The sequence below is a fragment of the Bombus fervidus genome, chromosome 15 (genome assembly GCF_041682495.2).
Source record: "Bombus fervidus isolate BK054 chromosome 15, iyBomFerv1, whole genome shotgun sequence".
In the NCBI taxonomy this organism is placed as follows: Eukaryota; Metazoa; Arthropoda; class Insecta; order Hymenoptera; family Apidae; genus Bombus; species Bombus fervidus.
The window spans coordinates 9,935,783-9,961,130 of record NC_091531.1 but is presented as its reverse complement, the minus strand read 5'-3'; the positions used below and the strand labels follow the sequence as shown (position 1 = coordinate 9,961,130).

The 25,348-nt window shown below is 41.7% G+C and overlaps 2 protein-coding genes across 9 annotated transcripts in view; one reads left to right on the top strand and one right to left on the bottom strand.

Moving 5' to 3' along the window:
- The window catches only part of Heph (polypyrimidine tract-binding protein 1 heph), a 432,396-nt gene that overhangs the window by 51,224 nt on the left and 355,824 nt on the right, over nucleotides 1-25,348 (top strand). The gene's annotated exons all lie outside the window — the stretch shown is intronic.
- LOC139995263 (juvenile hormone esterase) lies at nucleotides 11,955-18,892 on the bottom strand. 4 transcript variants are annotated; one of them, XM_072018562.1, is made up of 11 exons: nucleotides 18,383-18,887; nucleotides 17,940-18,077; nucleotides 16,608-16,782; nucleotides 16,110-16,308; nucleotides 15,331-15,595; nucleotides 14,585-14,753; nucleotides 14,029-14,198; nucleotides 13,532-13,685; nucleotides 13,081-13,173; nucleotides 12,472-12,613; nucleotides 11,955-12,346 (listed from the first exon to the last, which is right to left on the bottom strand). In XM_072018562.1, the coding sequence occupies exons 1-11, from the start codon at nucleotides 18,671-18,673 to the stop codon at nucleotides 12,025-12,027; spliced, it is 2,118 nt and encodes a 705-aa protein (XP_071874663.1). In that variant the 5' UTR covers nucleotides 18,674-18,887; the 3' UTR covers nucleotides 11,955-12,024. The 4 variants fall into 4 exon arrangements, with proteins under 4 accessions (XP_071874663.1, XP_071874664.1, XP_071874665.1 ...); XM_072018563.1 differs by having other exon boundaries at nucleotides 13,081-13,167; XM_072018564.1 differs by lacking the exon at nucleotides 13,081-13,173 and having other exon boundaries at nucleotides 18,383-18,884.

The window sequence follows — 25,348 nt, the reverse complement described above, 5'->3', positions numbered from 1 at the left end:
CACGATATATACAAAGTTTAGATAGGACGACTATTTCTCTAATTTTCGCGACGCATCTACAAAACGATACGTATCGTTTTAACCAGCGAGAAAAACGAACGTACGAACCGCTACAGAGGCCGAACGCGCCTCTCGATCGATCGAAAATTCTGCTGTATACGCAAAGTCAACCGTACGCCGACTAACAGCGCGACACAATTTCATCGAGAACTCACGGTGCGCGTGTAACTTGCAGACTGGAAGGTAAAAATCAACGAAACGTCCGTGCGCTAGGCGTTTTAGTCGCGGGCAAAGCGCCCGCGGCCACGGTGAAATTTTGTCGGACATTGTAACGACGCTCATTGTTGCCGCCGCTAATAATAATCAACCGGACCCCCCGTTTGAAGTGGCTGCATTGTTAATGAGTCGCGTAATTAGCACCGGGCAACCGGATCCCCCGCGAATTTCCAACCGGAGTGTTCGAAATTCGAGCTGGCGGCGGCCCCGCGTTAAATCCACCGTTTCGAAAGCCACCGAAACGCCTGGCGTTGCTCGCAGCTCGAACGTTTGAATGCGTAATGGCAGCCAGAGGCGGCTCGTTTCTACGCTTCCGACGGATATTCGTCGTGCAACTTGCCCATGCATCGTTGCAAGACGCGATTATCGCAGATGGGTCGAGGACGAGGTTCCTTATACTTTATACGCTTTTGTACAGTACGTTGTTTTAGCAGTTATCACATAGTTATACGATTACGAGCTTAAAACTCATTCTTCATTGTCCGACGGATCCGTATCAGATATATCTCTCTTCGTATCTGACGGACTTTAATTTCAAATTTTCCACCTCCCGCAGCAACATAATCTTTGTTCCGGCATATCGCCCGTTGCATTTTTCTCGCTCGTCTTCGCCATCTCTTCGTGCGTCGAATAACTTTTCTTTCTGTCTTCTCTGATTTATGTCCTCTCGCAAGAAACTTGAAGCTTCTGTTTTTCGGCTTTTATCCCGGGTTGACGAAGCTGTCTCTGGCAGTGTTTAATAATAGGCACGGTAACGATGACACTGTCGTTTGACAGTTCAGGCGATAAAAAATCGACGCTCGTTTAAAAAAAATGCAAACTTGGATCACCATAGGATTCCTATCGCGTTTAATTCCGAATGTTCACAAGTTGTTCGACGTCGTGATGCATCGTCGAGAGAACAGAACCTCTTTGTTCGAAAACTGTTTCATTTCGCCTAAGTGTAATCGTGGAAATCGAGGAACGAGTCGTCCCCTTGGCACGTACCCCCTGACCGAGAAAAGGAAACTGCGAAAGGTAGATCGTGGGAAACGCGAAGAAACTCGGCCACTTCGTGCGATTGCCGTCGCAGCCACCACCTTCTTTTTTACTACTTTTGCGGATTATTTACGTCTCGACCGCTTCCAAGATCGTCATCTTATTTTTTCGCGGCCGGACGCAGCTGGAAATTCGTCCCAGAACTTTTCGTTTTGCAATCCTCTTTGCTTCTCACCGTTTGAAACATGGCTCGCCAGTTCCCGTTCCTCTCATTTCGGACAACTGTTGCGACTTTCGCTGCTTCGGACGCGAAGTAAAGTACTTTGAAACCGTATGTTCGCGCGTCCTGAGATCGTAGAAGAAATATATATCTTCTGAATTTATTTCGGTCCGTCGTATTTTTTATTTTGACGTTGTACATACTGTTACGCTGATACACCTAACGCCGGTCGAGGCTTCCGGGAAGGAACCGTGTCCGGAAGGAAAGGAATTCCGTCGTTTTTATTTTTCCAGTTAGACAGAAACGCGAAAATCATCGCCAAATTCGCCGAGTTCGGTAAATTTGATGTTCGATATTCCACGGATATAGCGAGTGCTTTTAACAAAATGTTTACACGATCTTTGAAGCGCGCGGTCTCTTGTTGCCCCGTTTTCGACGTCCAATTAACTAATTACTGCGAACCTGTGACGTATGACGTGTCTTGTTTCTGTCGCGTGACGATGTGGACATAGGTTTTCGGGTCAGTCGTGTAGCTTTGTCGGAAACGGTTCGAGCGGAGGTATAATAGTCGCTGATGGATGTTTGGCAAGTGGATTTGAAAGATCTGCTTGGTTGCCCGACATAATTGGAAGATAGGTTTATAGGCAAGGGACGATAGCGTAAGCAAAGAATTTTCAATGTACGTAGCTAACGCCTTTTAACTTACGACCTATAATTATGACTGAGCAAACAGCTCTGTTCCGTAACCGTTCCTTGTATAACTAAAACACACATTTACGACGCAAATCGAAAGACCTCAAAATTCAAATGTATTCCGTCATTTATATTTAGTTCTCGGCTGAAAAATATTGTAACGAGAATCATATTCCTCGACGATTCTTCCTCGTTTCCGTTTCATCGAATATACATGAAAAGCTCGAATGCAACGCAATAATGAAACGGAAAGGTAAAAGAAAGGAAGGATGGAAGAGCGTGGAAAAGAGTCTGCAATGAGTTTCAAACGCGGAACAAGGCTGTTCTTCAAAGAGCGCGAAATTTCATGCGCGCCGATTCGTCCTCCGCATTTTCTTGCTTTCGAGCGCGCTCGCGCGCGCTTTTCAAGGGACGACAAAGCCGAACACACAGAATTAAAGTCGAGCCTTCTAAAGCACTTTGACCCTCTTTTCGGAGATCGGCCACGAGACAAAGCAAAAGTATCCGTTCGTTCTTCAAACGTGGCAAGTAAGATCGATCGATCTGCCATTAGGAGGGACGAAGATGGGCGATTCTACGTTAGGGCGATGTTGCGAAAGCGTTCAAACGCTGTTTCATTCTTGTTTTCGAATATATCGTCATCCGTGAGGATCCTTTAGAATCTATTATTAGACGATTATTTGGCAGGAAAGATGTCAAAGTCAAAGCATCTTTTCATGCCTTTTCTAACAATACGTATATATAATAATTCATCCTTCTAGAAAGATAGATCGTATCGACTTTTTACTTTTTACTTTGCACCGAATTGTCTTTTGGTTCTGACAGACCTGATCGAACGAAAAGTTAACGCTATATAGGTATGTTTATTTTAATCCGTATGTCGGAGCAGTCAGTTTCGTTCGGAAGCTCGAAACTTGGAGGCAAGTTGGTGGAAACGCGGCTGTGGTCGAGGGACAAAGTCTCGTACAAGTCTAAATCGCGGCGCAGCTTTTTGCCGGGTGAAATCGACAGGCTCGACCGCAGCTTAAGCGGCCAAGGAAGCTGCAGGGAACCGCAACTCCGTTGCAAACTCACCCTACCACCGTTCCTCGTCCGCTTTTGCTTCCGGTCTTCGTTCTCTTCTTGGCTAGGTGACCTCAAAGCGAACCGATGTCGCGCTCTGTGAAACCTTTTCAGGATAAAGAACTCGTTTGAGAACAACGTATTTTATTGAGACAGTCGATAACAAAAATATACAAAGGGAGAATGAAAGAGGAAACTCTCGAAAGCAATCCGAAAATCCGAAAAATACAAAAAAAATTAATCCAAAAATATAACAAAAAAAAAAAAAGAAAAAGAAAAAAAAGAGAAGAAGAAGAGAGAAAAGAGAGAGAAGCAAGGTAATTTAAAAGGAAGGTGTTCTCGCTGGTGATCTCGAGAAACCCTAAAGACACGATACCGAGCCTTTGGCGGGCAAATCTCTAACCAGCGAAAAGTTCGACTTAAAGTTGGCGTGAAATTAACTAGCTCTCTGGTGGAGGAGCGAGGTAATCGTGGCAGCTGTGCGAGCAAGAAACGGACTCGATCAAACGGTTGTCGTCCTTCTTTCTCCTCGCCTCGGCGAGATTACCATCTCGGCTGCTTGTTAACGCAGCCCCGTTCGAACAAAAGCGCGGGAAAGTTTGCCGCGGAAAGACCGTGCAAAACACGCGGCGGCCAGATTTATCGGCGGAACGACGACGAAACTGTTGACGCGCTGCAAAATCAGGAAGGCTGCCTCCCCGTCCCTGAGAGAGGGATCGCGATAACTACGAGAACCGACGAGAACCGACGAGAACTACGTGGACCGATGGAATAACGAGGCGAACAGCTGCGGGCCGATGGAAACGGCCCTCGTACAGACGCAAGTTCCTTCGTTATTCCAACAATTAGCGGGAGCCCGTGTTTCTTGCGAAAGGGTGGAACGATGATGGAAGACGAGGGAGAGAGTTTCATTCGTTCCCGGTGTAAGTTCTTACCGTGATAGGAGATGGTTCTTTGGGAGTTGGCAGTTGGCAGTTAGGATATGGGTAGGGGTTCCCAGTGGATTTCAAACGACGGCGAAAGATTTTTCGATGGAATTTTGTATCGCGAATTCTTATCCCTTTGAGAGAGAAAGCGTATCTTGGGTAGGACAGTTTATCACTATGTCTAGTCTTCCACTGTTCTAGAAAATCTGAGACTGTCTGAGAAAATCGTAGGTCTTTCGTTCGAGTCTTTAGCACAACGTGCAACGAATTTTTCATATAATATATAAGTACGTGTTGTACTTGGTTACTCGCATCGATCGTTACTCGAGAACCGACATCGAGATCACATCCGACTCAGCCTTGAGACTCCGTAGACTAAAATATACTTTCGCATACATATTTCACACTTATTACGCGGAGCAATTACTCATCGTCACGTTCAACGGGTTTCCACCCAGGAAAACATCTCAGACATTTCGCGAAATCAACTCGTACACCATTTTTCTCCGTGGCGCAACGAACGCGATACATTACTTAACCTCTGCCGTCCATCCATTTCACGGTACCTGCAGCAAGACAACCGAAGAATACAAAACCGAACGAGCGAATTCGAGTCACGAGGCGAGAAGTCGGTGTAACGAGCGAATTTATCATTACCTCGCCTCTATGCTTCATCTTCTCCTGTCCGCGTGAAAATTGAGGTTGAGCGCGTCGCGCAAGTGTCGATATGGCGGACCTTTGGTACGAGCCACGGTTCGGCAGAACAAATTTTACCGGCAAATTTTCCAAAGATTCTAGAGATATTAGAAAAATCTAACCAACTATCCCAAGTTTCTAACGTTCAAAAGTTCATATGTTTTCTTTTATCTCTAGCATTTCGCGTTTAAATGAAATATTCCCGTAGGTATTTTCATCGATTTTAATATATACTGCAATTTACGGTTCGAAAGGGTATCATCGATATTTACGAACGTTTAATGGAAATCCATGTTTCAACGGCAAATATTTGCCTGTTAAAACGAGCGCGAGGACTTACTTTTGTATGGCGCGTTTGTTCGAAGCTCAAAGTAAGGACACTTTTGCTTTCGCTTAACTTTGTTTCCCGCGTTAGTATAGAAAAAACATCGTCTTTCTTTTTCTTTTTACCTCGATCCAGAGTTTTTCACTCGAAAACTCTCCTTTCGTTCCTAAGTTGGTTCTAAAAATATCGTCTCTTCTTGTTTTCGCCCTAGTCTAGATGTCCCTCGGGATCCAATCATCCAAATCTCTGGCTAGAAACGTTTACGCTTTGTTCGTTATTTTTATAATATACGTATATATTAGATTGTCTCAGCTAAATGAAATCACCTAATGTCTAGATTTAGATACGTATATTTCTCTATTAATCTTTATTCTCTATAGAAAGGTATTACAGGTATTTATAGGGATAAGGGAGGTGATCTCGTTTAACCGAGATATACGACATTTTTCGCCCATAATCTTCCATTTATCATTTGTAACTTTCCACTTGTCGATCGTACCTACCGGTTACTTATTAAACGCCAGGTATAACACCGGCAAACCAGCTCCCCGGGCAAGAAAACGTTGTGTATAAACTCTTCCCCCTTATCATCCGCCTCTCCGTCGTTTTCTTCGCTTCTGAATCGCGAACGGATCTCGTGTCACTGTCTTGACGTGCCCCGCAGTGTAGCTGTACGCTAGCTCGAGACAGATTCTGTATTACGCACACCAGAGATTCTCAATCGTCTCGGTGAACGTCAGCCGGAAACGGAAACCCGACAGGAAACTCTGTTCTCGAATGGCAAGAAGAAGGTTTTCAAGCTTTAAGAAAATCTGTTGAGAGCAAAAGCTGCAAGTATTTCCTCTCTTCCTCCTCTTTTCTCTGTCTTTTTGTCGCTAAGATTAGCACACGAGAAACGAACTATTCTAACCTTTTTTAATATTAGCAACTAATAATTAGTAACGAATAATTTATCGATAATTAATAATTTTGCCAAACAGTAGGTTGCTAGTACTGTTACAATAATATTCGTAGTAATTCCTATGTAAAAACTAGTGAAATACAGATTAATTTCACCGGTGATGGTTCTAATCGTTACGATAGTACTAATAATATTGCTATCGTGCTAATAGCGACGCAACCACGCCAGTGCTAATAATACTTCGATAGTATTATTACTGCTGCCTCCAATACAATGTTCCACGACTCTGACAATGTAGCAAATTGCCATTCTAATTCAATGTGTCTTGACCTCGATATCGAATTACCTGTACGCGTAGAATTATCTTAATCGATTCACTAAACAGCAAAATCGTTAAGGACGGCGCGTCTACTAAATTTTGAAAGCATATTAACACGGACTCGTTGATCCGTTATAGCATTAAAAGAGGAAGGAAACGTTTACCAAATCATAAAGCAATAAAATTCGATGCATCTGTTTGTAACGTTATTTATTCATAAAAGTATTGATAAAAGAGTTGAAATTCTTAATAGGAATGAAAAGGAAGGGATTTACCAAGTCGTAAAAACATCTCGACGTACAAAAAGTCAAATGTTCGTTAAAACTCGAAGAAGACGTCCAACTGGGCAATATTAAATCAAATATTCAAATACGAAAAACTATCTGCCAATATTGGAGAACGTTAAAAGAGAAAAGGATATGATTTCGGCAAAATTTCGAAAGGATTGTCTCTCTCTCTTTGTGCAAGATATCCATTGTTTGAGAGTCGCTGATATTACGAACCGCGATACTCGCACGATGAAAGCCGCAGGCTACCATTTTGCGTTACGCTCTTGCGTCCATTCGTATTATTGTCCGTGACAGTGACAAATCATCGTTACGACGATTACGGGAACTCGAGTCGCCGGTCGTTTTCGAACTCGATGAACTTTTGCAAAAACTCTATCGATCGAAAGTCATCGCGATGATGGATATCGCGTGGACAGCTTGACATTCGTTCGTGTCTCGTTAAAAAGTTGTCATTCACTTGTTAATAAACGTCGATTCGATTAGAGCCTTCTTCTTTCGAAATTCGGAAAAATTTTCTTGATAAAAGAAATTATAAGCGATATTTTTTCAATTCTCGATAAAAAAGATCTAGCTGGAGGTTTTAATCATCTATAGAGATTACTTCTCGGAGCGTGTTAAGATCGTACGTACCGTACAGAAAGAAAATAATCGTCGTGAAACGACTATTTTAGAATTACAAACAGAAGAGTGTGATGAGAATCGTACTACCGTTTAAATGTCCGGATCTGCGTATTATTATCGCAATTGGAGCCTGATACTCGATGAACGAACGAAACTTTGCCGAAAGATAGAGGAAATGGAAAACGAATAAATAAACTAACGATCGAGGGGCGTGATGCTAAAAGAAAAGAAATTAATTGTTTCTAGAAACGAACGAACGAGAAACTAAATAACGAAAATGCTCTACGTAACGCGATGGCGAAAATAAATGAGAAATCGAAATCAGTAGGAGGGAATTGGAAGAAGAAAACGAGGAAACAAAGCGACTGGCGATCCTCGACGAAACGAACGAAGGAAATACGTACGTACGATTTGAGAGGCAAAATTTCTGCGGAACAGGTTCCACGGGGAATCGTACCGGCGAATTAGATACAGTCAGATTAGGGGAAGCTAACGGGGACATAACGCCGTCTCTCATCCTTCCAGATTTTCAAATATTCATTTTCTCATAGCGTGCTGCACCGGCTGTTCGTTGGGGGATGCAACGGATTACGGGGTAACGTTGCAGCTCGACATAAGACGACAGTCATGGGAATTCACCCATATTAATCGGAGTTTGCGTGGCTTCGTCCGATTCGACGTCGATGTTTGAAATTTGCTTGTTGGAATAGCATCGGAAAGAAAATTTCAAACTTGAAAACCGAAAGTTCGAAACGATCGGCTATTATTAGTATTACAGATTGACGTACGAAATATTTTTCCTTATTTTGCACGACTTTTTATCGAGTTTCGCGCTCCGTCGCGAACAGCTGACAATGGGATGTTTTCGTATCTCTGTGACGCTTCGAACGTATTGTCGAACGTGCGATGAAAAGAGTACGCGGCAAAACTTACGCGGCCCAACGTCGTCGTCGCTCGCCGACTCGCTGTTTTGCCAAATTATCGTCGCCGATGGATCACGAAGCTGGCGTTCCAAATACATCGACGCCAATCGAACGAACGATCGGCGAAAAAGGCGGGAAATTATATCGATTAAACGAAGAGCAGTTTAGCAGTTAAGCGCGCTACGGACTAGAAGAAGATCGTAATCGATTTCGTCGATTCGTTCCTCTCGCGTCTCGCCAGCGACAAAAGTTCTGACCATGGAAGCTTAATGCAACATTATCGCGCGCACGAATTACCGGGAAATTATTCGAGATGGTCGCGCGATATAATAACCGTGGAAGAACAGTTCGGTCGATGAATTCCAGACACGTTCGCTCGTCTCGATGACATTGTCGGCCGACTTGTCGCTGTAATGACTGGGACCGGACGGCAAAAGTGGAAATGGAAATCGGCGGGCCAGCATCGATTACGATATGGCCGTGTCGCGTGACAGAACGAGCGGAACCGGCCAGCACAATGCGCTAATGCGACACATTGTTCGACCCTGCAAAAATTGCCGCTCGTTACGAAGGCCAACAATGGCAGTCCGTGGCCTCTGTCGACGGACACACGCCGCCGTGAAAATTATAGCGACCGTTGCATCGGTCCGTTCGGCTCGGTTACTCGTCAAGAATCGACCAACTAGGGAAAGAAAAGGGAAATCGGGGGTATTTCGGAGATCCTGGTCGCCTCTCGTTCGCATACAGTGGCTGAAGAAAAGTATTTGCACACCTGTCCTACTAAACTTTTACATAAAACTGCGTTAGGGTTAGATTAGAATCAGGTTACGACCGTGGTCGCTCCGCTCTCGGCTGGTGAAACCCCGAAAAGCTGATTTCGGTCGTCTTTCGCAAATAAATTTACTATCCATTCGCAAAGAACTTTTGTATACTTCGATCTGTGAATTTTTAGATTTCCGAGGTCTCGAGGTTTTTGAAAGTGTCTCTGTATTTAGAAATGCCAAAGATTGCCAGTATGAAAGTAGCCGAATCTCCAAGTTCTCGAATCCCCAAGTTTCGAACTTTCAAAGTTGCAAATCGAATTCCAAGTTCATCAAATTCCTAAATTCAAAACGATCGTACGCCTCCTTTGTACGAAAATACCAAAGGAGATCGTAAGAAAAACACGTTCCATAGTAGAATACGTATAATCCGATGCTTATGAAGAAACCGAACGTCTTGTTTGCCCTGCTATCTAACATTTTCCCTCGACAAAAACACGTTTTCCTCGGCGGTGTGAAAAGAATGATGCCAGAAAGGAATTCGATCGCCCCTCAGGAAATCGTTTGTCACGCGTTAAACTAGCGTCGTTGGTTGTATCGTAGGCTGAAGAAAACGTTTCGAGGAAGACGTACAGGCGATCGATCATTCGCTGCGTGTGAAAACCAGCCGGGGCCAATTTCCAGATGACGAATAATTAAACGTCTGCGGCGACAAAAGGGCTTGTATACCACGATATTAGGTTCTCGATGAAAAGAAGAACGACTCATTCCGGGAGCCTTGGCACGGTCTCCACTGCCATTGTTCGCCAGACGTTTCATCGAACGAAATGCCCTGCCACGACGAGAAAATAATTAACGACGGGGCTAGAATTTCCGCCTTTAAACGACGCGTTATGTGCTCTTTGTTTGCTTCCTTTGATACACGAACGAAGATACGCGCATAACGACAAACTGGCTTTAGAAACTCGAGGATTTCGAAGCGCGAAGACTCGATATCGCGACCATGGTGTTTTAAGTCTCTTAGGGTTCGAAAGATTTGCAAACTCGTTTCGATCGGCATACTCGGACGTCTTCTTCTACTTTCCAAAAAGAGGCCTCGTAGAAACGGGAGACGCGTCTTGATTTTCACGGGCTTTTACTAATTACACGCGTGCTTACCTTTGCTATAGCGTTGCACGTCGAATCCGCGAATACCTCATTATCGCGAGACACGAAGAGCATCCGAATTTCACGAACTGGAAACTTGGAAAGCCGTGGCAATTGCTGGAGAAATTTCGTTACTCGACGCGAAACATGGTCTCGTAGCGATAATGGCGGTACGGGTGCATTACACGGCTAATTCTTTGGCGGGGCAAGCAGAGGCAAGTCTGCAACGATGCGTTCGTATGCATAAAACGTCGTTTTATTACGAGATGCGCGTAGGAAACACGGAGAACAGATCGTCGACTCGTAACTGATCGAGTAGATCGTTTTTCATTCGGTTTATCCTCGTTAATGGAAATTAGGCACGAATCGCGCTGTTATCAACGAAGTTTCGTAAAGGGTTTCTACAAGTGGTTTTACCTTGTATCATATATTTATCATTTACGATTACACGATTATAATTAGCGATCGAACTAATCGAAGAGTTCGGATTACTGGAATCGTTAAAAGTCAACCGAAGAAAGAAAGGAAAAAAGGCTTCGTCGTAACGTTGAAAGGGTCGCCGCTAGGAACGACAACGATGGAAAAGACCACGAGAGCTGGTTTTAACTGGCCACCGAGAGACGAACGGAGAACGGTCGGCGAAGGTGCGAGGAAAAACACGGTGGTGGCGGATACTCGAAGCGAAACAAGGCACGAGGGACGTGGCCATCGTTGAACGATCATTTGCATAGACAAATAAGTTGGGTGCTGTGCGACGAACCACTGTTTATCCAGCAGTCGAATAATCGTTTTCGAAGCGATTTCGAGCCTCCTCGGCCCGAGTGTACGCGAGGGCAAGTACCACATATACATACAGGGCCAAGTGCCTTTCGAAAATTCGGCGACGCGCGAATCGCGGCTACAAACGCGTCGATTTCCGTCTCTTTCGGTTCACATGGTTTTTCGTATACTCGCTTCTTCGCGTGGTAAAACAAAGTTGTTCCGCGGTCGACGTTTAGTCGCGCAACAACTCTTGATTCATAGGGAAATTCGTGGCACAGACTCGTTTTACGTTTTCTTCCGCGTGGTTGTTTCGTAGAATTTTACGAACAATGGTATTTTACTTTGACTCGATACGAAAAATCGTTGCAGGAATCGACGTTCGAGAGCGTCTCTCTCGGTAGATCCAAAGCTGGCCGTTTTTTAACATTCTGCGTGAACGCTTGACAAAGATTTATTGGACAAATAAAAATTCTACGAAAGCCGTAAAATCAGAGAAGAAGAGGCAAGAAGAAGAAGAAGAAGAAGAAGAAGAAGAAGAAAAAGAAAGGAAGGAGAAGAGAAAGCAAGAAAAGGTAGAACGTTTGTCTTAATTTGGTGACGTGCACGCTACTGCACACGCAAACGCGGGGAATTCACGTGGCCGGAAAAGGGGAACGGAACGGAAAGAAGACAAACACGGGGGCGGCCGGATGATTAATTTCCCCGAGCGCGAAGGAACGCCGCGTTGGCGCATATTTTATGCACGCGTTTAACTCTCCACACGCCGCGGCGAACTTAATTTTCGCCGGATTCCATTACGCTTTTCGTTTATTAGGGCCTCGTCTTAATAAAACCGGCGGCGATCCTCCGGGAGATCCTTTTACATTGTTGATCTAACTGCCCGCCTCCTGCCCCTCTGTTCTTTCTACTTGGGTATTCGTACATTCGTGGCGACGAACGATGTTTCTTTTCGCTCGACGTATCTGTCGTTACCGTATAATATTTATACATATATAATATAATATTTCTTCTCGTTGTCCGGTCGTTGAACGTAAAGTAAAGAAATGAATTTGACATGGATTTAACAAATTTTATATGGTAAACTTAACATAAATACATTCTCTGTTGTGTATTGACAACGTTATACTAGCAATTACGTTCTAAAATTGTCGAGAAGTAGGTGAATAGCAGGAGCAATGTCGGTAAAGAAATCATTGTTTCGTCGTATCGTACAGAAACACCGCTACTGGCAAACTCGTCGTCTTCGATCGGTCGTTTTAGGGACAAACGAATGTTGTCTACCGGGTCGTAAGTTATATTCGCGAACAATTCTTCCCAGAACGCCATTCTTTCTGGGAAAAATTCGCTTCCTATTGTAATTTCCGTAAGTTTTCCATCTCCAATTTGCAAGAACTTTTGCGATTCCTTGTAATCCGGCCATGGTGTCACTCTCCAAGCCTCTGGTACGCTTAATAATAAATTATCCAGTTATTAATAACGATTGCTTGATAAGAAAGATACGGTATCGGATATTTTCTCATTTTCTACCAATTGTGTCGCTATTAGGAAGTAAAGATATTTATTTTCCGTTACCCTTTAGTTGCGAAGCTGGCCCACATCTCGGTCATCATATTAATCATGGTTACATCGTTTTCTGTATTGTGTAACATGTAATCTTCATACTCTTTGTTGAATATTGGTAACAAATAATTTAAGTCATCTACGTGCGAGACTCCTAAAAATACCACATTGTCGATTTAGCGGTTAATTTCTTTGGAAGAATCGGTTATTGCTATATCACGGCTTAACGCCTTGTCTTTGCAATTTTTTTACGTATAAAAAATAAAAAACTTTTTCGTTAGTATCATCTTCTATCTTAACTCTATCGAAAAATATAAAGTTCATACCCTTTGCAAATATATTCTTATAATATTTAAATAGACGTTTAATTCGTTAATTTAATAAATATTACGCTACGTTATTGGTATAGTATTAAGTAGTTGCGTTCTGCGTATCGCTATGAGCGTGATAATCACGCGAACGTATTAGTAAGCCAATAAACATAAAAATTGATAAACAGTACGATAAGAAAATTCGAAGAATGACGACGTTTCATAAAAATCTCAATTAGGAAAAATTACTTCTACGTATACGAGTGTATAGTTAAAATTTGTCAAGATGGACGAGTAAATTGCAGAGTACCAAAGTTTGGAAATCCTAAACTTCCAAAATTCCAAAAATCCAACGATCCGATGTCGCACGGTTCCAAAATTCCGACATCGCAAACTCCTAAAACTTGAAAAGTTCAGCATTAAAAAATTCCCAAGTTTCAAAATTCGGAAATTCGGAAATTCTTAGAAACCGCAGTCACGAAATTCCTAAAGGTTGTAAAATAAAACTCGACGAAGTAGCTGATAAAGAAATTTTGCCAAAGTTAGAAAGTCGGTGTTGTTTCTGCGTCTATGGGAAACAACGAGCCAAAAAGTTTTTTATCCCGTCGCTTCGTGACAAATGATACGTTACGATGTGGCACAGAGTTCTACGTTTTGAATTACGATGTTCTCGAGAATACGAACTCGCATAAAAATTCGCTATGTATTTACAAGCAATATGGCTGATAAAGCAGGAAATATACGAGTATTAAAATACTCACCGAAGTGTCTTGGAACTCCTGCGGTGAAGGAAAAAGTCGCGCTAAAAGTGCCCTCGTATGAAAACACATAGAGATAGGTACTCGAATTCATTACGTTCGATTGATACTTTAAAGTTTCATACGTTGGCCATACGATAAGGGCATCTCCAATGATCTGTAACATTGACACATTTCTAAGTGGATTTGTAAAATTATTAGCAACCTGTTCGTTAATATTGAATCGCGTAATTATTCTTATGGTCGTCGCGTGATTATTCGGATAATTAACGACGTGTCGTCCGTGCCGATGGAATAAATCGTTCCATGGAATTATTTTGCTTATTTGAAAGAGTAGCGTGTAAATAGATATTATTTTAAGGATCGAAAGGTAGAAAATTTGTGGAAAAAGCAAGTTTTCCAAAGAGTATGGCTCCCTTCCAACTATCTACGTGAAAAATCTTATTTGACAGTTTCGAAGTAGCGTCGATTGAAAATATTCGAGCGGAGAACGCACGTACCTCTGTGATATTCTTTCTCAGCGTTGATAACGTAACGTTGTCATCGAAATAGAAATTTGTAAAGGCGTCGAATGTGTCGTTCGACATCGCGCGATATTCCAGCAAATAGGACAGATACGTCTTGAAATCATTTAGTACTATGTCCTCGGCGGTTGGGTTCGTCAAGATGGCTTCAAATCGAAACGAGCAACTTTTTTAAAATTAATTAAAACTTGTAATCGAATCGCGCTGCGAGCAGCGACCTTACTACGGAATGAAGTAATTTTTATAGTTGTATCGGCGATCCGATACGAAGAATATGCAAAAAAGAATAGTACTCTGCTATTCGTTGTTGAAAAAATGAAATACCGCGAAGAAAGAGTTGTTATTCGGAACGATCCGAGAAAAAGAAAAAGCGCTCGTTGTCTTTTTCAAAGCGAATGAAAAGAGATCGTCACAAATAGTCAAAAAGTGTTTAAACAAAGAAGATTATCGATCAAGTTAAATACTAAATTAGTTATTATTTTTGCAAGGCGAGGCAAAATTTTGTTAGCTTCTTAAATTTTTCGAAACTTACCGATCGATCTCATCAGTCCTTCGTCCTTGGTGACCCCCATAATAAGTGGAATGTCTCTGAACAGACGCTGCTTTATCGCTGTCAGGGGATGCACCGTTACGATAGCGTCGTCCGATTCTTCCTCGATCGTCGGCGCGAAAATGCAGCAATAGCCATTCCACCGCTCTATCTTGTTTGTCAAAGTTTCAAGGAAGAAAATTTTAACGAAGCGAAATTTTCGTGAAAGCTCGACGAAGCATTCGATATCTAGAATACTTTACACGATCGTTGGCCACGGCTGGAAATCTACGCTATGGGCCAAAGTTTGGTATAACCAAAATCGGAAGCTTCGTTTCTTAGAAGATCGAGCTTCGGAACTTGTCCGGCTATACGCGAATTTTGTTCGACCGTCGAACAAGTAGAAGCGAACGAGCGACGAATAAGTTGGAAACGTAGAATAGAATCATTTCGTTTAGGCCAAATTTCAAAATCTCGAGTCTCTCGAAAACAAGACTTTTTGTTCTTCGACTTTTTTTTTATATACAAGATGTCCCGCTAAGTATCGAGGAACCGTTTCGACGATGGATCGCGCAGGCGAAAACAACGAAACCTTTTCGCATACCTTGCGTTCTGTTTGTAAATAGGTAAATGAAATTACTTCGATCTTTCGATAGAACTACTTCGACGTAAAACTCGTTGTAAGTCGAGGCAAGTTCCACGTGCAGAATCCATCATCGGTGTTGCAGGACACTCTGCATAAAACTTACATAATAGTCCATCATGTTTCTGAAGCTTTTGACGTCAAGCTTTCTCAAGCATCGCATCATTTCCTCCTCTTGTTCTTCGCTTAACTCTGTCTCGTCGTACTCTTCTTGTTCGCGCGTCACGTTCGGTTGCGCGGTCGTCGTATATTCCTCGTCGCTTTGAGGAAGACATCCGACTAACGTGGCCGATACCAAAGAATATGTTCTCATCGAACGCGCGGGCAGCAACGACGCGGGACCAGTGGCAACTCCACTTTGAACGATGTACCTGATGGCAATACCGTATTTTTAAACCGTGGCGTCTCACCAGCCGAGTTAACTTACCACGCTACGCTAACACCATAGCGTCGCGTTATGACGAAATTGATTAATCTTATGATTATGTAAATGTTGCGTAAAACTTTTGGACGAAAGATCTTTATCACGAGGATTATCGACGTGGCGGTTACAGGTGGAATTAACAACCGAATACAAAAATCACGCTGACGATTCTACGATGGAACAATTGCAAAGAGTATGTACTCGTAGTACGTCGATGCATTTACAACGAATAGGCGTGTATATTTGTGAGAAAAAATTAAAATTTCAGAAAAGGGACGATTTAATTTTCTTTAATTCGATCTCTAGACACGTTGTTTCGTCGTTTACGATTTATACGGGCTTGAGCACGTAGAAGAAAAACGGGCAAAGTTTCGTCAAAATCAACGTGCGATCGGTGGTCGGTCATCGGGGTTCCCTCGTAAGTTGGAAAAGAACGTCCCACCGCAAAATCGTTAACATACCTGTTGAACAGTCCTTCGGTCTTGTTCGTGATAGCCAACAAGTGCACGGCAGAGGCACCTGCGCTGTGGCCCCATAGAGTCACCATGTTTGGATCGCCATTGAAGCAACGAATGTTTTCTTGCACCCAACGTAGCGCCGTTACGATGTCTTTCAGACCATTGTTGCCTGGATTGTTTTTGGTGGCCGTGGCGAAGAATCCTGTAGGTACGGGGAGAAGTGAACGCGCGGCAACTGGCATATCAGCGAATCGGAGTACCGGAGAAACGAAACAACGAGGCATTGGAAAACATGGCAATTTAGGAGCTGGATATTAGCAAAAATTCGATCTGAAAGTTGCGCGATCGAATGTTGGAATATTGAGAGATCGATGTACTGAAAAGTTGTGCGAATGAGAATTGCGGTATCAGTAAATTGAGAAATATTAACTCCATGCTTGCCAATTTTACGTTCTTTCAAATTTCGCCCGATAAAACGCGAACTTTCGAATTTCTTATTACCCAAAATATTCAAACGATATTGAATCGAAACTAAGATCACATCCTGGTCCATCATATACTCTGGTGGGACTTGTCGATCGTTAGCACCGTTGGTGGCGTACATTCCGCCATGCACGTACACCATGACCGGAAGTGCGCGTTTCTCCTCGTATCTATCTCCGTTTTCCTCTGAAATCTACAAATACATGATTCGACATTGTTCGTAATTTATTCTAATTTTTAGGATCTCTCTTTTGTCCGAAGCAAACGTTTAGAGTTCAGAGTCGTAGAGTTTTCTCGGAAACTATGAAAGCAATAAAAAATCATAAATAGAAACCATCGTATCGTGACACGAACTAATATTATAATCTACGTTTTACGAATTACGTTATCTTTATTCGATCCTTGACTCCGACCTAACCCATCCGACCTATAACCGACCTATAACCTATCCGACTATCAAATTCCCGAATAATTTTGCAAGCGAGATTTTAAGCGACGATTTTATAGTAAATGTTCCTAGAACGGAGTAAGAGATATTTTTTGAAGCAACTAGAAAAATGCGTCGCCTTGAATCGTTTAAATTTCATTAAACCGAGAGTGGACCTTGCAACTCAATCGAGATCGCGTTTCAACGAAACTTCCATTTGTTTCGCAAAACGCCGCTATATGTTCCGAGTTTCGCGCGAATTCTGCGTTTTAAGCTGTGAATCGACTCGAAAACGGTATACCGTTGCGTTTCGAATCTGATCGAATCTTTCGAATATCGGAATCGTATATCGGAATTTTAATATTCCTCTTCTATTCTATTCTATTTCTATTCTTCTATTCTATTTTATATCATTTCTATTCTTTTTCTTCTGTTTTTTTCTTCTATCGATACCTTTGTTATTTTTCTGCTTTTCTTCTATTCTTTGCTAGTGTTCCGTATGCAAACTGCTCCTTTTCTCTCTTTTCTCTCATTTCTCTATATTTTAGAAATTTCTCGAAACATTTTTAGAAGAAAGTTAATCGGTCAAAATCGTAGAAATCTCTCTCCTATTAATTTAATTTATAGAATTCTTTTTCGAGAAATTAGTACAAGCGTAAACTTCCATAAGCAGCTCTAAAAGATACAAATATGTATACTATGAATATGAAACTTATTCATTTTCAATGGTAACGGTAAGTTATCGTAGTAGATGCCCAGGACCAACATAGCTGTTTCAGATAAGGAAAGTTGCATATTTTTACCTCTTTTTTTTTACCTTTTCCATTTTCTCTTACTCTCCTTTATCTCGTTTATCCTTTATTGTTATTATTTTCATATTTTTACCTCGCTTTTTTGCTCGATACGCCAACAGCAATATTTACCAGAGGCACGTAAACGTTGAGATAGAGACAGTCTTCCTCTCCGATGAAGTGGCCTTGTTCGTTCACTTGGACGCATATGGAGGCATATTCCGTTGCTAAGAATGTCTCCGTCCAATTGCGAATCCATGGCCTTGGACTCTGTTAAAGAATTTTTATCGTACCCCCAAAATTATTATAGGCACGCTACGAATTTTTATGGAAATTCGTATTCCTCGGAATATAATTGAAATCAGGCTTTTCTTCATTCGCAATATTAATTACAACTAATCCATAGTATACTATGATACGTTACAAAAATGAAAAGGTATGGTATACTATCGAGCACTATAAAAAAAGGGGCAGAAAGTAGGATGTACTATAGAAATAGAAAGGTATAATATACTAGAATGTATTATAAAAATAATTTAAACTAATTTAATAATAATGTTTACACGCAAACTCACCCTAAACCTCAAATCACCCACAGGCGGTTGAGCAAAAGGAATGCCCAAATAATGCGCGACGAGTCTTCCTCTGGTACTTCTACTCAACAATCCCTGAACCTGCCCGAATCGAGTCGTCACTTTTGCCTTAAACGCGTGCGAACCGCTTACAACGATCAAACACACCATCAAAACGACGAACGAATATTTACATATCGATCTATCGGTCATTATAAACACAGGTTGCCGGCTATACGTTTCGCAAATGCTTTTCACACGAGTACACGCGCGAGATGAGGATGAGTCGCGCATAGACGAACAACAATGACCGATCGCGCGACTCTAGTCGGTTATATAGACGGGACGGTTAGGCCGATTCATTGGCGAAACCTCGTATGACACCAAATTCGTTTATCTCGAACCAAACAAATAAATTCTTCTCCCTCTTTTATCGTCCCATTACGACCGATGATTTATAAGTGACACGATAAGTGGCAGAGATAATTAGCAGGATAGTTTGTCGCGGGTGGCAGGATTGGTAGGATTGGGCGCGAGGCGATTCTACGAGAGAAAATAAGCGGAAAATGTGGAATAAATTTTTCTCGCGAGACACTGTTCCGGAGAAAGATGAATTTGAAAATGTATTTCAATGTTTCTCATCTAATCACGTTGGTTTCAGCTAATCACGCTGACTGTTTATTCATAGGTAGTCGGTATCTAATCGAAAGCGGTATGTCGATAACAAGTCGTAAATTAATACGTTAAACGGTGACAGCGATTGATCTAGCCGTGCAGAACCGTCGACGTATATAGGCCAGAGTTGCGCGCAATTCTTTTTGCGCCGAAAGAACTAGTCGCGAGTTGATGTCTCGAATCAGCCACGATCTTTTTATCTCCCCTGAAACGTAGCTTATTCGCTTATAAGCTTATTCGCTAAAGTTTCGACGTCGGACGAGCAAATTGTACCGCATATAATTGTATCCAAGTGTTTTTGCGCAACGTTCCTTCGCAACGCACGTTATTAGAATTATCCGCGTTTAATGGAAAAGAGTTCGAGCGAACGGAACTAAACCACGCAGATTCACCGCTACATACACAGAAGTAACTCCTTATTTGTTTGTTTTAGCAAAATAATGTCTAAAAACAAATTTACGAACATGTTTTGATTTCGTTAATATCTAAGTACTTTTTGAAATACCAGGCTGACTGTTTATTCCACTATTTGCGGAGAGACGCGATAGCGAGAAAGTACGTCAAAGAGGATTCCCGTAAATTCCCGTTACGATTAAGTAATCGATGCCGCGAAATGATCGCCTTATTTCTATTAGGATAATAAAGGTGTTGACTATTCTAACGGCGAAGAATCGGTGATGTTTAGTGACGATGCTGTGTCGGAGGAAAGTTAGTGCGTGAAATGGGTGTGTCTAGCGCACGGGACCATCTTCGTTGATGACATTTTTGGTTAGGAAATTAAGGGCGGTAGACATTGTTTATGATTGGATAATAAGAAGGTTGGTGGACTAGGAAGGGTGTTTAGCCGTCCTCGATAGGAAGTCGATAGTGGAAAGCATCGTACGTGAGAAATACTAACTTTTCCGTGTCTTCTCGTGGTAAACGATAAACTTTAGAAAACGCTTTAGTAAAAAGATCTTTGTTCGGTCTTTAGCTAGAAAATTCCTGAGATTTATGATCGATCCTTGAGACTATCGAGGGTGTACGCGATAAGGATGTGTGGACCATCTTGCCCGCGGCCTGGGTTACGTAGAGAGTCACTGACTGTGAGCTTCTTAATAGACGTTTAATATTTCTTGCGACATTCGTCGATCCACGGATGTATGTTCGTTAGAAAAAAGAAAAAAGGTTTCCTTCCTTTTTTCGATTTGGTTTTCACGGCTGTTTTACGGTTTGGACGGTTGTGTTGGAGTTGTTAAATCGAGGAAGGAGAATGTTCGAGCATGTTGGACGAGAGTTGTTAAGTTTGGTTTGTTGGTTTGACGAAGCGGATGAGAAAGGGATTGGAGCGCGTGCTTAGGATGTTGACGAAAGTTTGTTACGCGGGGAGAGTGTTTGGCAAGGTGTATTCGCTTTTCGTGGTTCAGCGATGACGCTCCGAGAATCGTGTAAGTGCTGTGGACGTACTTAGAATTTTAAGGGAAGCTGAAAGATTTTTCTTCTTTTAAATGGTAAGCGACATTTAGAGTTTTATAGAGATGGAAAGTTTGTTTAAGCAGGGTAATGTAACGACGATTGGAACTCGGAATTTAGTTTAGTTAGAAGATGATACGGAATCGGCTTACTTTTTCGGAATTTACGTCGAATTGATATCGAAAATTATCTGTAAAATTTGGTAAAAAGTCGCTTCTTAATAAAATTAATTATTTAGGTTGCGATGAAATTAATTTCGATAGCTACGAAAGCTATGAAAACTCTGAAACTACAAAATTAACAAGCGGTGACGTGTTTACGAATCTGGTGGAGGTCAAGAACAAACGCAATCGTAGCAAATTTACATAAGATTAAAATTCGAACCGTTTTCTTCTAAACTTCAATTTTGAATATTTTATTACTTGCAAAGTAAAGGGTGCAATATTTTACAAGCGTCGTTTCTTCCAACGAATCGATATAGCTATCGAATTGGGATACACGTGTAAAACAAACTACGGGAAACAAATATAATTACTCTTAACAATTTTAAAATCGAAGAGAGTTACGGAAGACAAATACAATTATTTTTATTGATACATCTCTTGACATTGTTCGTTAGTCAAAGGTCATGGCCTCAGCTTCGTTAACGCCGATTATGCGTCACTCGATACAGACCTCTCTTTTTTTTTGTTTCTTTTTTTGTTCGGCGGAACTTCAACTTCCCATATGGAGTACTCTATTTGCACGGCGTGTTTGCAAACTTAATACCGGAGTTCCCCATCTACTTGTTTAGGAAGCAACGCGTTGTCGTGAAAATGTTTACACGTGCAAGTTTCGTGGTATGGTGAACTATGTTTTCGATTTTTTCGACATTTTGACTACTTTTTAGCTTTGTCACGTTCTTGTCGACTTCTCATACATATTCGTATCGTAATAGCTACTAATCTTATTAGTTTTTAGGTTGTACGGTAATACACGCATTTATAAACATGTAAAATCTCACGATAGATGTTAATAACAATGCTCGTGACGTTAGATAAGATTGAATTCACCGCGTATAACAAGTCAATGTCGAAACTATACTTTTCTCGCGTGTTCCATCGTGTTTAGTTGCTTTTTGACTCGCGTCACCTTCTCCTTTTACGTTTCGCCTTTGTTTCTCCTTTGTCGTAAAAGGAATATCCAAAGAATTGAGAAAAATCTTGTATTATTTCTTTATTAAGATGAAAAGAGCTCTATAAAATAAAGTTGAGTATTAATACTTACAGCGAATATTAAATTCTTGGAATTACTTTCCAGTTAATAATTAGCTATTTCCGGTGAACTTCCGCACCTATAAATTTCCCATAAATAGACAAACATTCTAGTTATCCCTCTCGATCCTATTGAAATTCAGAGTCTCCTTTATTAATTCCATTACCATTTTCTTGCCATTTTTCGCTCCACTTAGCGAGCACCATTAGAGGAATTCGTCGTTTCGAGTGGCTGGCGTTGGTGATTGAATTAAGCGGAAAGTTAAGCAGCCCGTAGTACTTACGAAGCGGTAAATTTGTTAAGTTGAACTGCTAATCCAGCGACTTAATTACCCCTTATCAAACTACCATCCACGTTGATGTAAAGGGTGCTTACGAGCTCGTGTCCAATGAAGCTCGTTGATAAACACGAAAACTGCTAATCCACTCGTTTCAGCCGAAATGCGTAAGATTACCAAATCCGCGATGCAACCGCTTCGCAGTGTTCTTTTTACGTTTATTTATTTTCTGTTCTTACTTGGTGTGTTAAGGTGCGTTCTACCCGATCGTTAGACGATCCTTTTTTTCCCATCTTCCTTTCTTCCTCGTTCTTTTCTTTTTCTTCTTCTCTCGCGACACGTCCAACCGATAACACGCGTTTATCGCCCGTTATACCTGCCGCGGTGATTATCGCGTCCGGAGTGTTAATAGAGTGTAAAAAATTGTTAATAAATGGACTTTTGTTCGAGCGATTCGCGAGATTGCGCTTATTACCGAACAACCACCGCGTGTCCTCGTCAGTATAGTCGCAGCTATTCAAGTTGCATTTCTGTTATCAATTTGAAGATGGTTCGGGATCGTCGCTAAGGTAAAACAAAAATAAAACAAATATCGAAAGCGTTACATCGAAAGATGTGATCGAAGAACAATGTTCATGGTTAAAGAGTTGTTGCAACGTGTCGTACTAAATGCATTGCTATCGTTACTTTACATACAACGTTCTGAATATTCTTGCGTTGCGAGTCAAAGTCGGTCCCTCGGCGTTAAAACGGTATTTTGACGAACTGCGAATAATTCCATCTTACAAGAGGCAACCAAAAGTAAAAGCATAGATGGAGCAAACGGAAAAGAAGAAAAAGAAGAAAAAGAAGAACGTAAGAAGACTACGAGATAGCGCTAAAAATTTCATTGGAATCCTCTCAATCTCTATCCTCTGTCTTTTACTCGACTCAAGGCGAGTTGGTTCCGGCTGGGGTCCTAACAATTTCCCGACAAGGGGCTTCCCTCGGGAATTTCCGGTCTGTTTCCACGCGGAATCTCCGCGCCACCTTCGTTACGCGTCGTTTGCCAAGCCGTTTATCTCCTCGTCATTAGTTATGCCGTGCTGCTTGCCTGCTTACAACCCCCCTTGCTTCCACCTCCCTTTTGCCTCCTGGTGAAAATAGGTTGCCGTTCTAATTGCCGGTAACCACAGTCCTGGCGTTATGGTTTGCGTCGCACCGAACGCGCAGGACCTTTGAGCTCTCGTAGTTTCGAATCAAGCCTTTCGTAAGCGATCGAATTTTAAACGGGCTACGTTTAAATATCTGCTACGAGATCAGTGAAATTTCAATTATACGGGCTTCGCGAAAATACAAGAAACTCGAAAAAGTATAAAATACTTTGTATTCTCGAATATTTTTATACCGCCATCGGGTTTCTTTCGCAACAGATAGAGCGCTAAAAATTGTTCCGCGAGTAACTCTAGCCTGTACCTTCGAACATATCGCAGAATGAAATTCCGTAAAGTAAAAGATGGATTAAGGTTAGATCGAATGGTTCTCGAAGTTTTCATAGTTGGAAAACGTCAAGGGATGCTGGTTTTGACGATTTCGAGGGTTTGCTTGAATCTAGGAAGCGCGAAACTTTAGTCGGGGATTATTTTTGGAAAACGGTGAACAGTTGGGAGGATTTGCGGAGGAAGGATGGGATTTAGATAGTTGAAGGTTCCTCGGTGATGCATAATTTCGGGCAGAGCGGTTTCATCGCAGGATACTTGGCCAGGAAGTTGATTAATAATATCGTTGCTCGTGATGCGGCTTGGTTTCTTTGCACTTGTCAGTGTCGCCGGAAATATTTAATGAATAATTTTGGAAATACCGCAAATAGAATGGCACTTGCTAACAGTTACTAATGATTGGCTAAAATTTGTCCGCGTTCCAACAATCTCATTTCCATTAGAAACCAGGATTTATACGTACGTTGCGAGGCTTGTAAATCTTCAAACAATTTCCTACATCCTCGAACACAATTGGCGCGAGCAAAAAGACGAAACCGAATCGTTTTCGTGCGGTTTCTAACCTAATCCCTTCGATATGCGCTGCATATGTAACTGTCTAGTAACGATCAAACAGTTCATCCTCGAATATATCAACTATTCCAAACGTTGCGACTTCGTAATAAATATATAAGCGAATAAATTATACAAGAACGTTCCAACCGTTACAAATTGCTATCGGTATAAAAACTTTCTTATCGTTATAAATATTTCAGAAACCGTTCATCTTGACGGTATTACTACAAGATTTTTAATAAAAAAAAAGAAAAAAAACATTTATTTAACGAACAATTGGCCAATTTTCGGCGAATTACGATCGCCCTCCAAATCGTTCGTGTCAACGATAACTTGTCGTTAACCCGTTACCCTGTTATTATACATTATCGAATCACGCTCGTGGAACGAATCGTGGTTCCTATTCAACAAAGTTTTGGCAAACTTTTTACGACAAAGTTCAGTCCGACCTCTGACTTTAGCTACCTATTCGTCAAGTCGAGGATTACCAAGCACCGTTCCAAATTACTAAATAATGTTCCAATATTTTGCATTTGTCACGGTACGTTACTGCTGCGAATAGCTGACGCTTGCTTAAGTATTAATAGCTACTAAAAGAGTCATAAGGCAAGGGGTTAACACAGGGGTTCGGTGTCGAGTGAATTTTATATACGTATAGTCAGTCGCAAAAGCTGTGCGTACAGGCCTCCTACGTATACATAAAGTATTAGAGCATGAACGTTAGCTCTCCAATTTTTCTTTTTTTTTTTCTTTTTTTTTCTCTTTTTTTTTTCAAGACACGTATCGCTAAAATTTGACACAATCTATCGAATATAATTCAATATATATCGGGTGCGTTAAGAAAGAGACGTTACAAGAGATCAAAGGAACGCGCGTTTCGAATTGTCGATAGGTTTCATCGGTTCTCTATAGAATTACAGGGCAACTTGGTCTCGGGGAAAATTCTTACTTGATTCAATTAATTATCGACAAACAGAGTCGAGAGCCGAGAGCGGAGAAACGTATTCGATATTGCCTAGAACGAATATGTTTAAGAAAATGAAAAAAGACTACAGGGAAAAGTACAATGGTAGGTATGTGGTACCTAATCGAGTTATCCGAAAGCATTTGCAAACATGCCCGCTTTTAAAGCTCTGTTTGTCGCGAGAAACTAATTGCAGAGCGGCTGCGGCCATGCATCACCACCGACGACAAGCGTCTAGAAACGCGGCTCGAGTGAATTACTAGCCAGAGGATTGCTTTATGACTTGTAACCACCACCTCGTTTACTCGATCGCA

Excerpts from the sequence above, each read along its gene's own strand:
- LOC139995263 (XM_072018562.1), bottom strand. The coding sequence starts at position 18,673 with ATGCGCGACTCATCCTCATCTCGCGCGTGTACTCGTGTGAAAAGCATT. Across the intron at positions 15,596-16,109 it reads ACCGAAGGACTGTTCAACAG|GTACATCGTTCAAAGTGGAG; the intron begins GTATGTTAACGA and ends TATTGCCATCAG. Across the intron at positions 14,199-14,584 it reads AGGACTGATGAGATCGATCG|CCATCTTGACGAACCCAACC; the intron begins GTAAGTTTCGAA and ends TTCGATTTGAAG.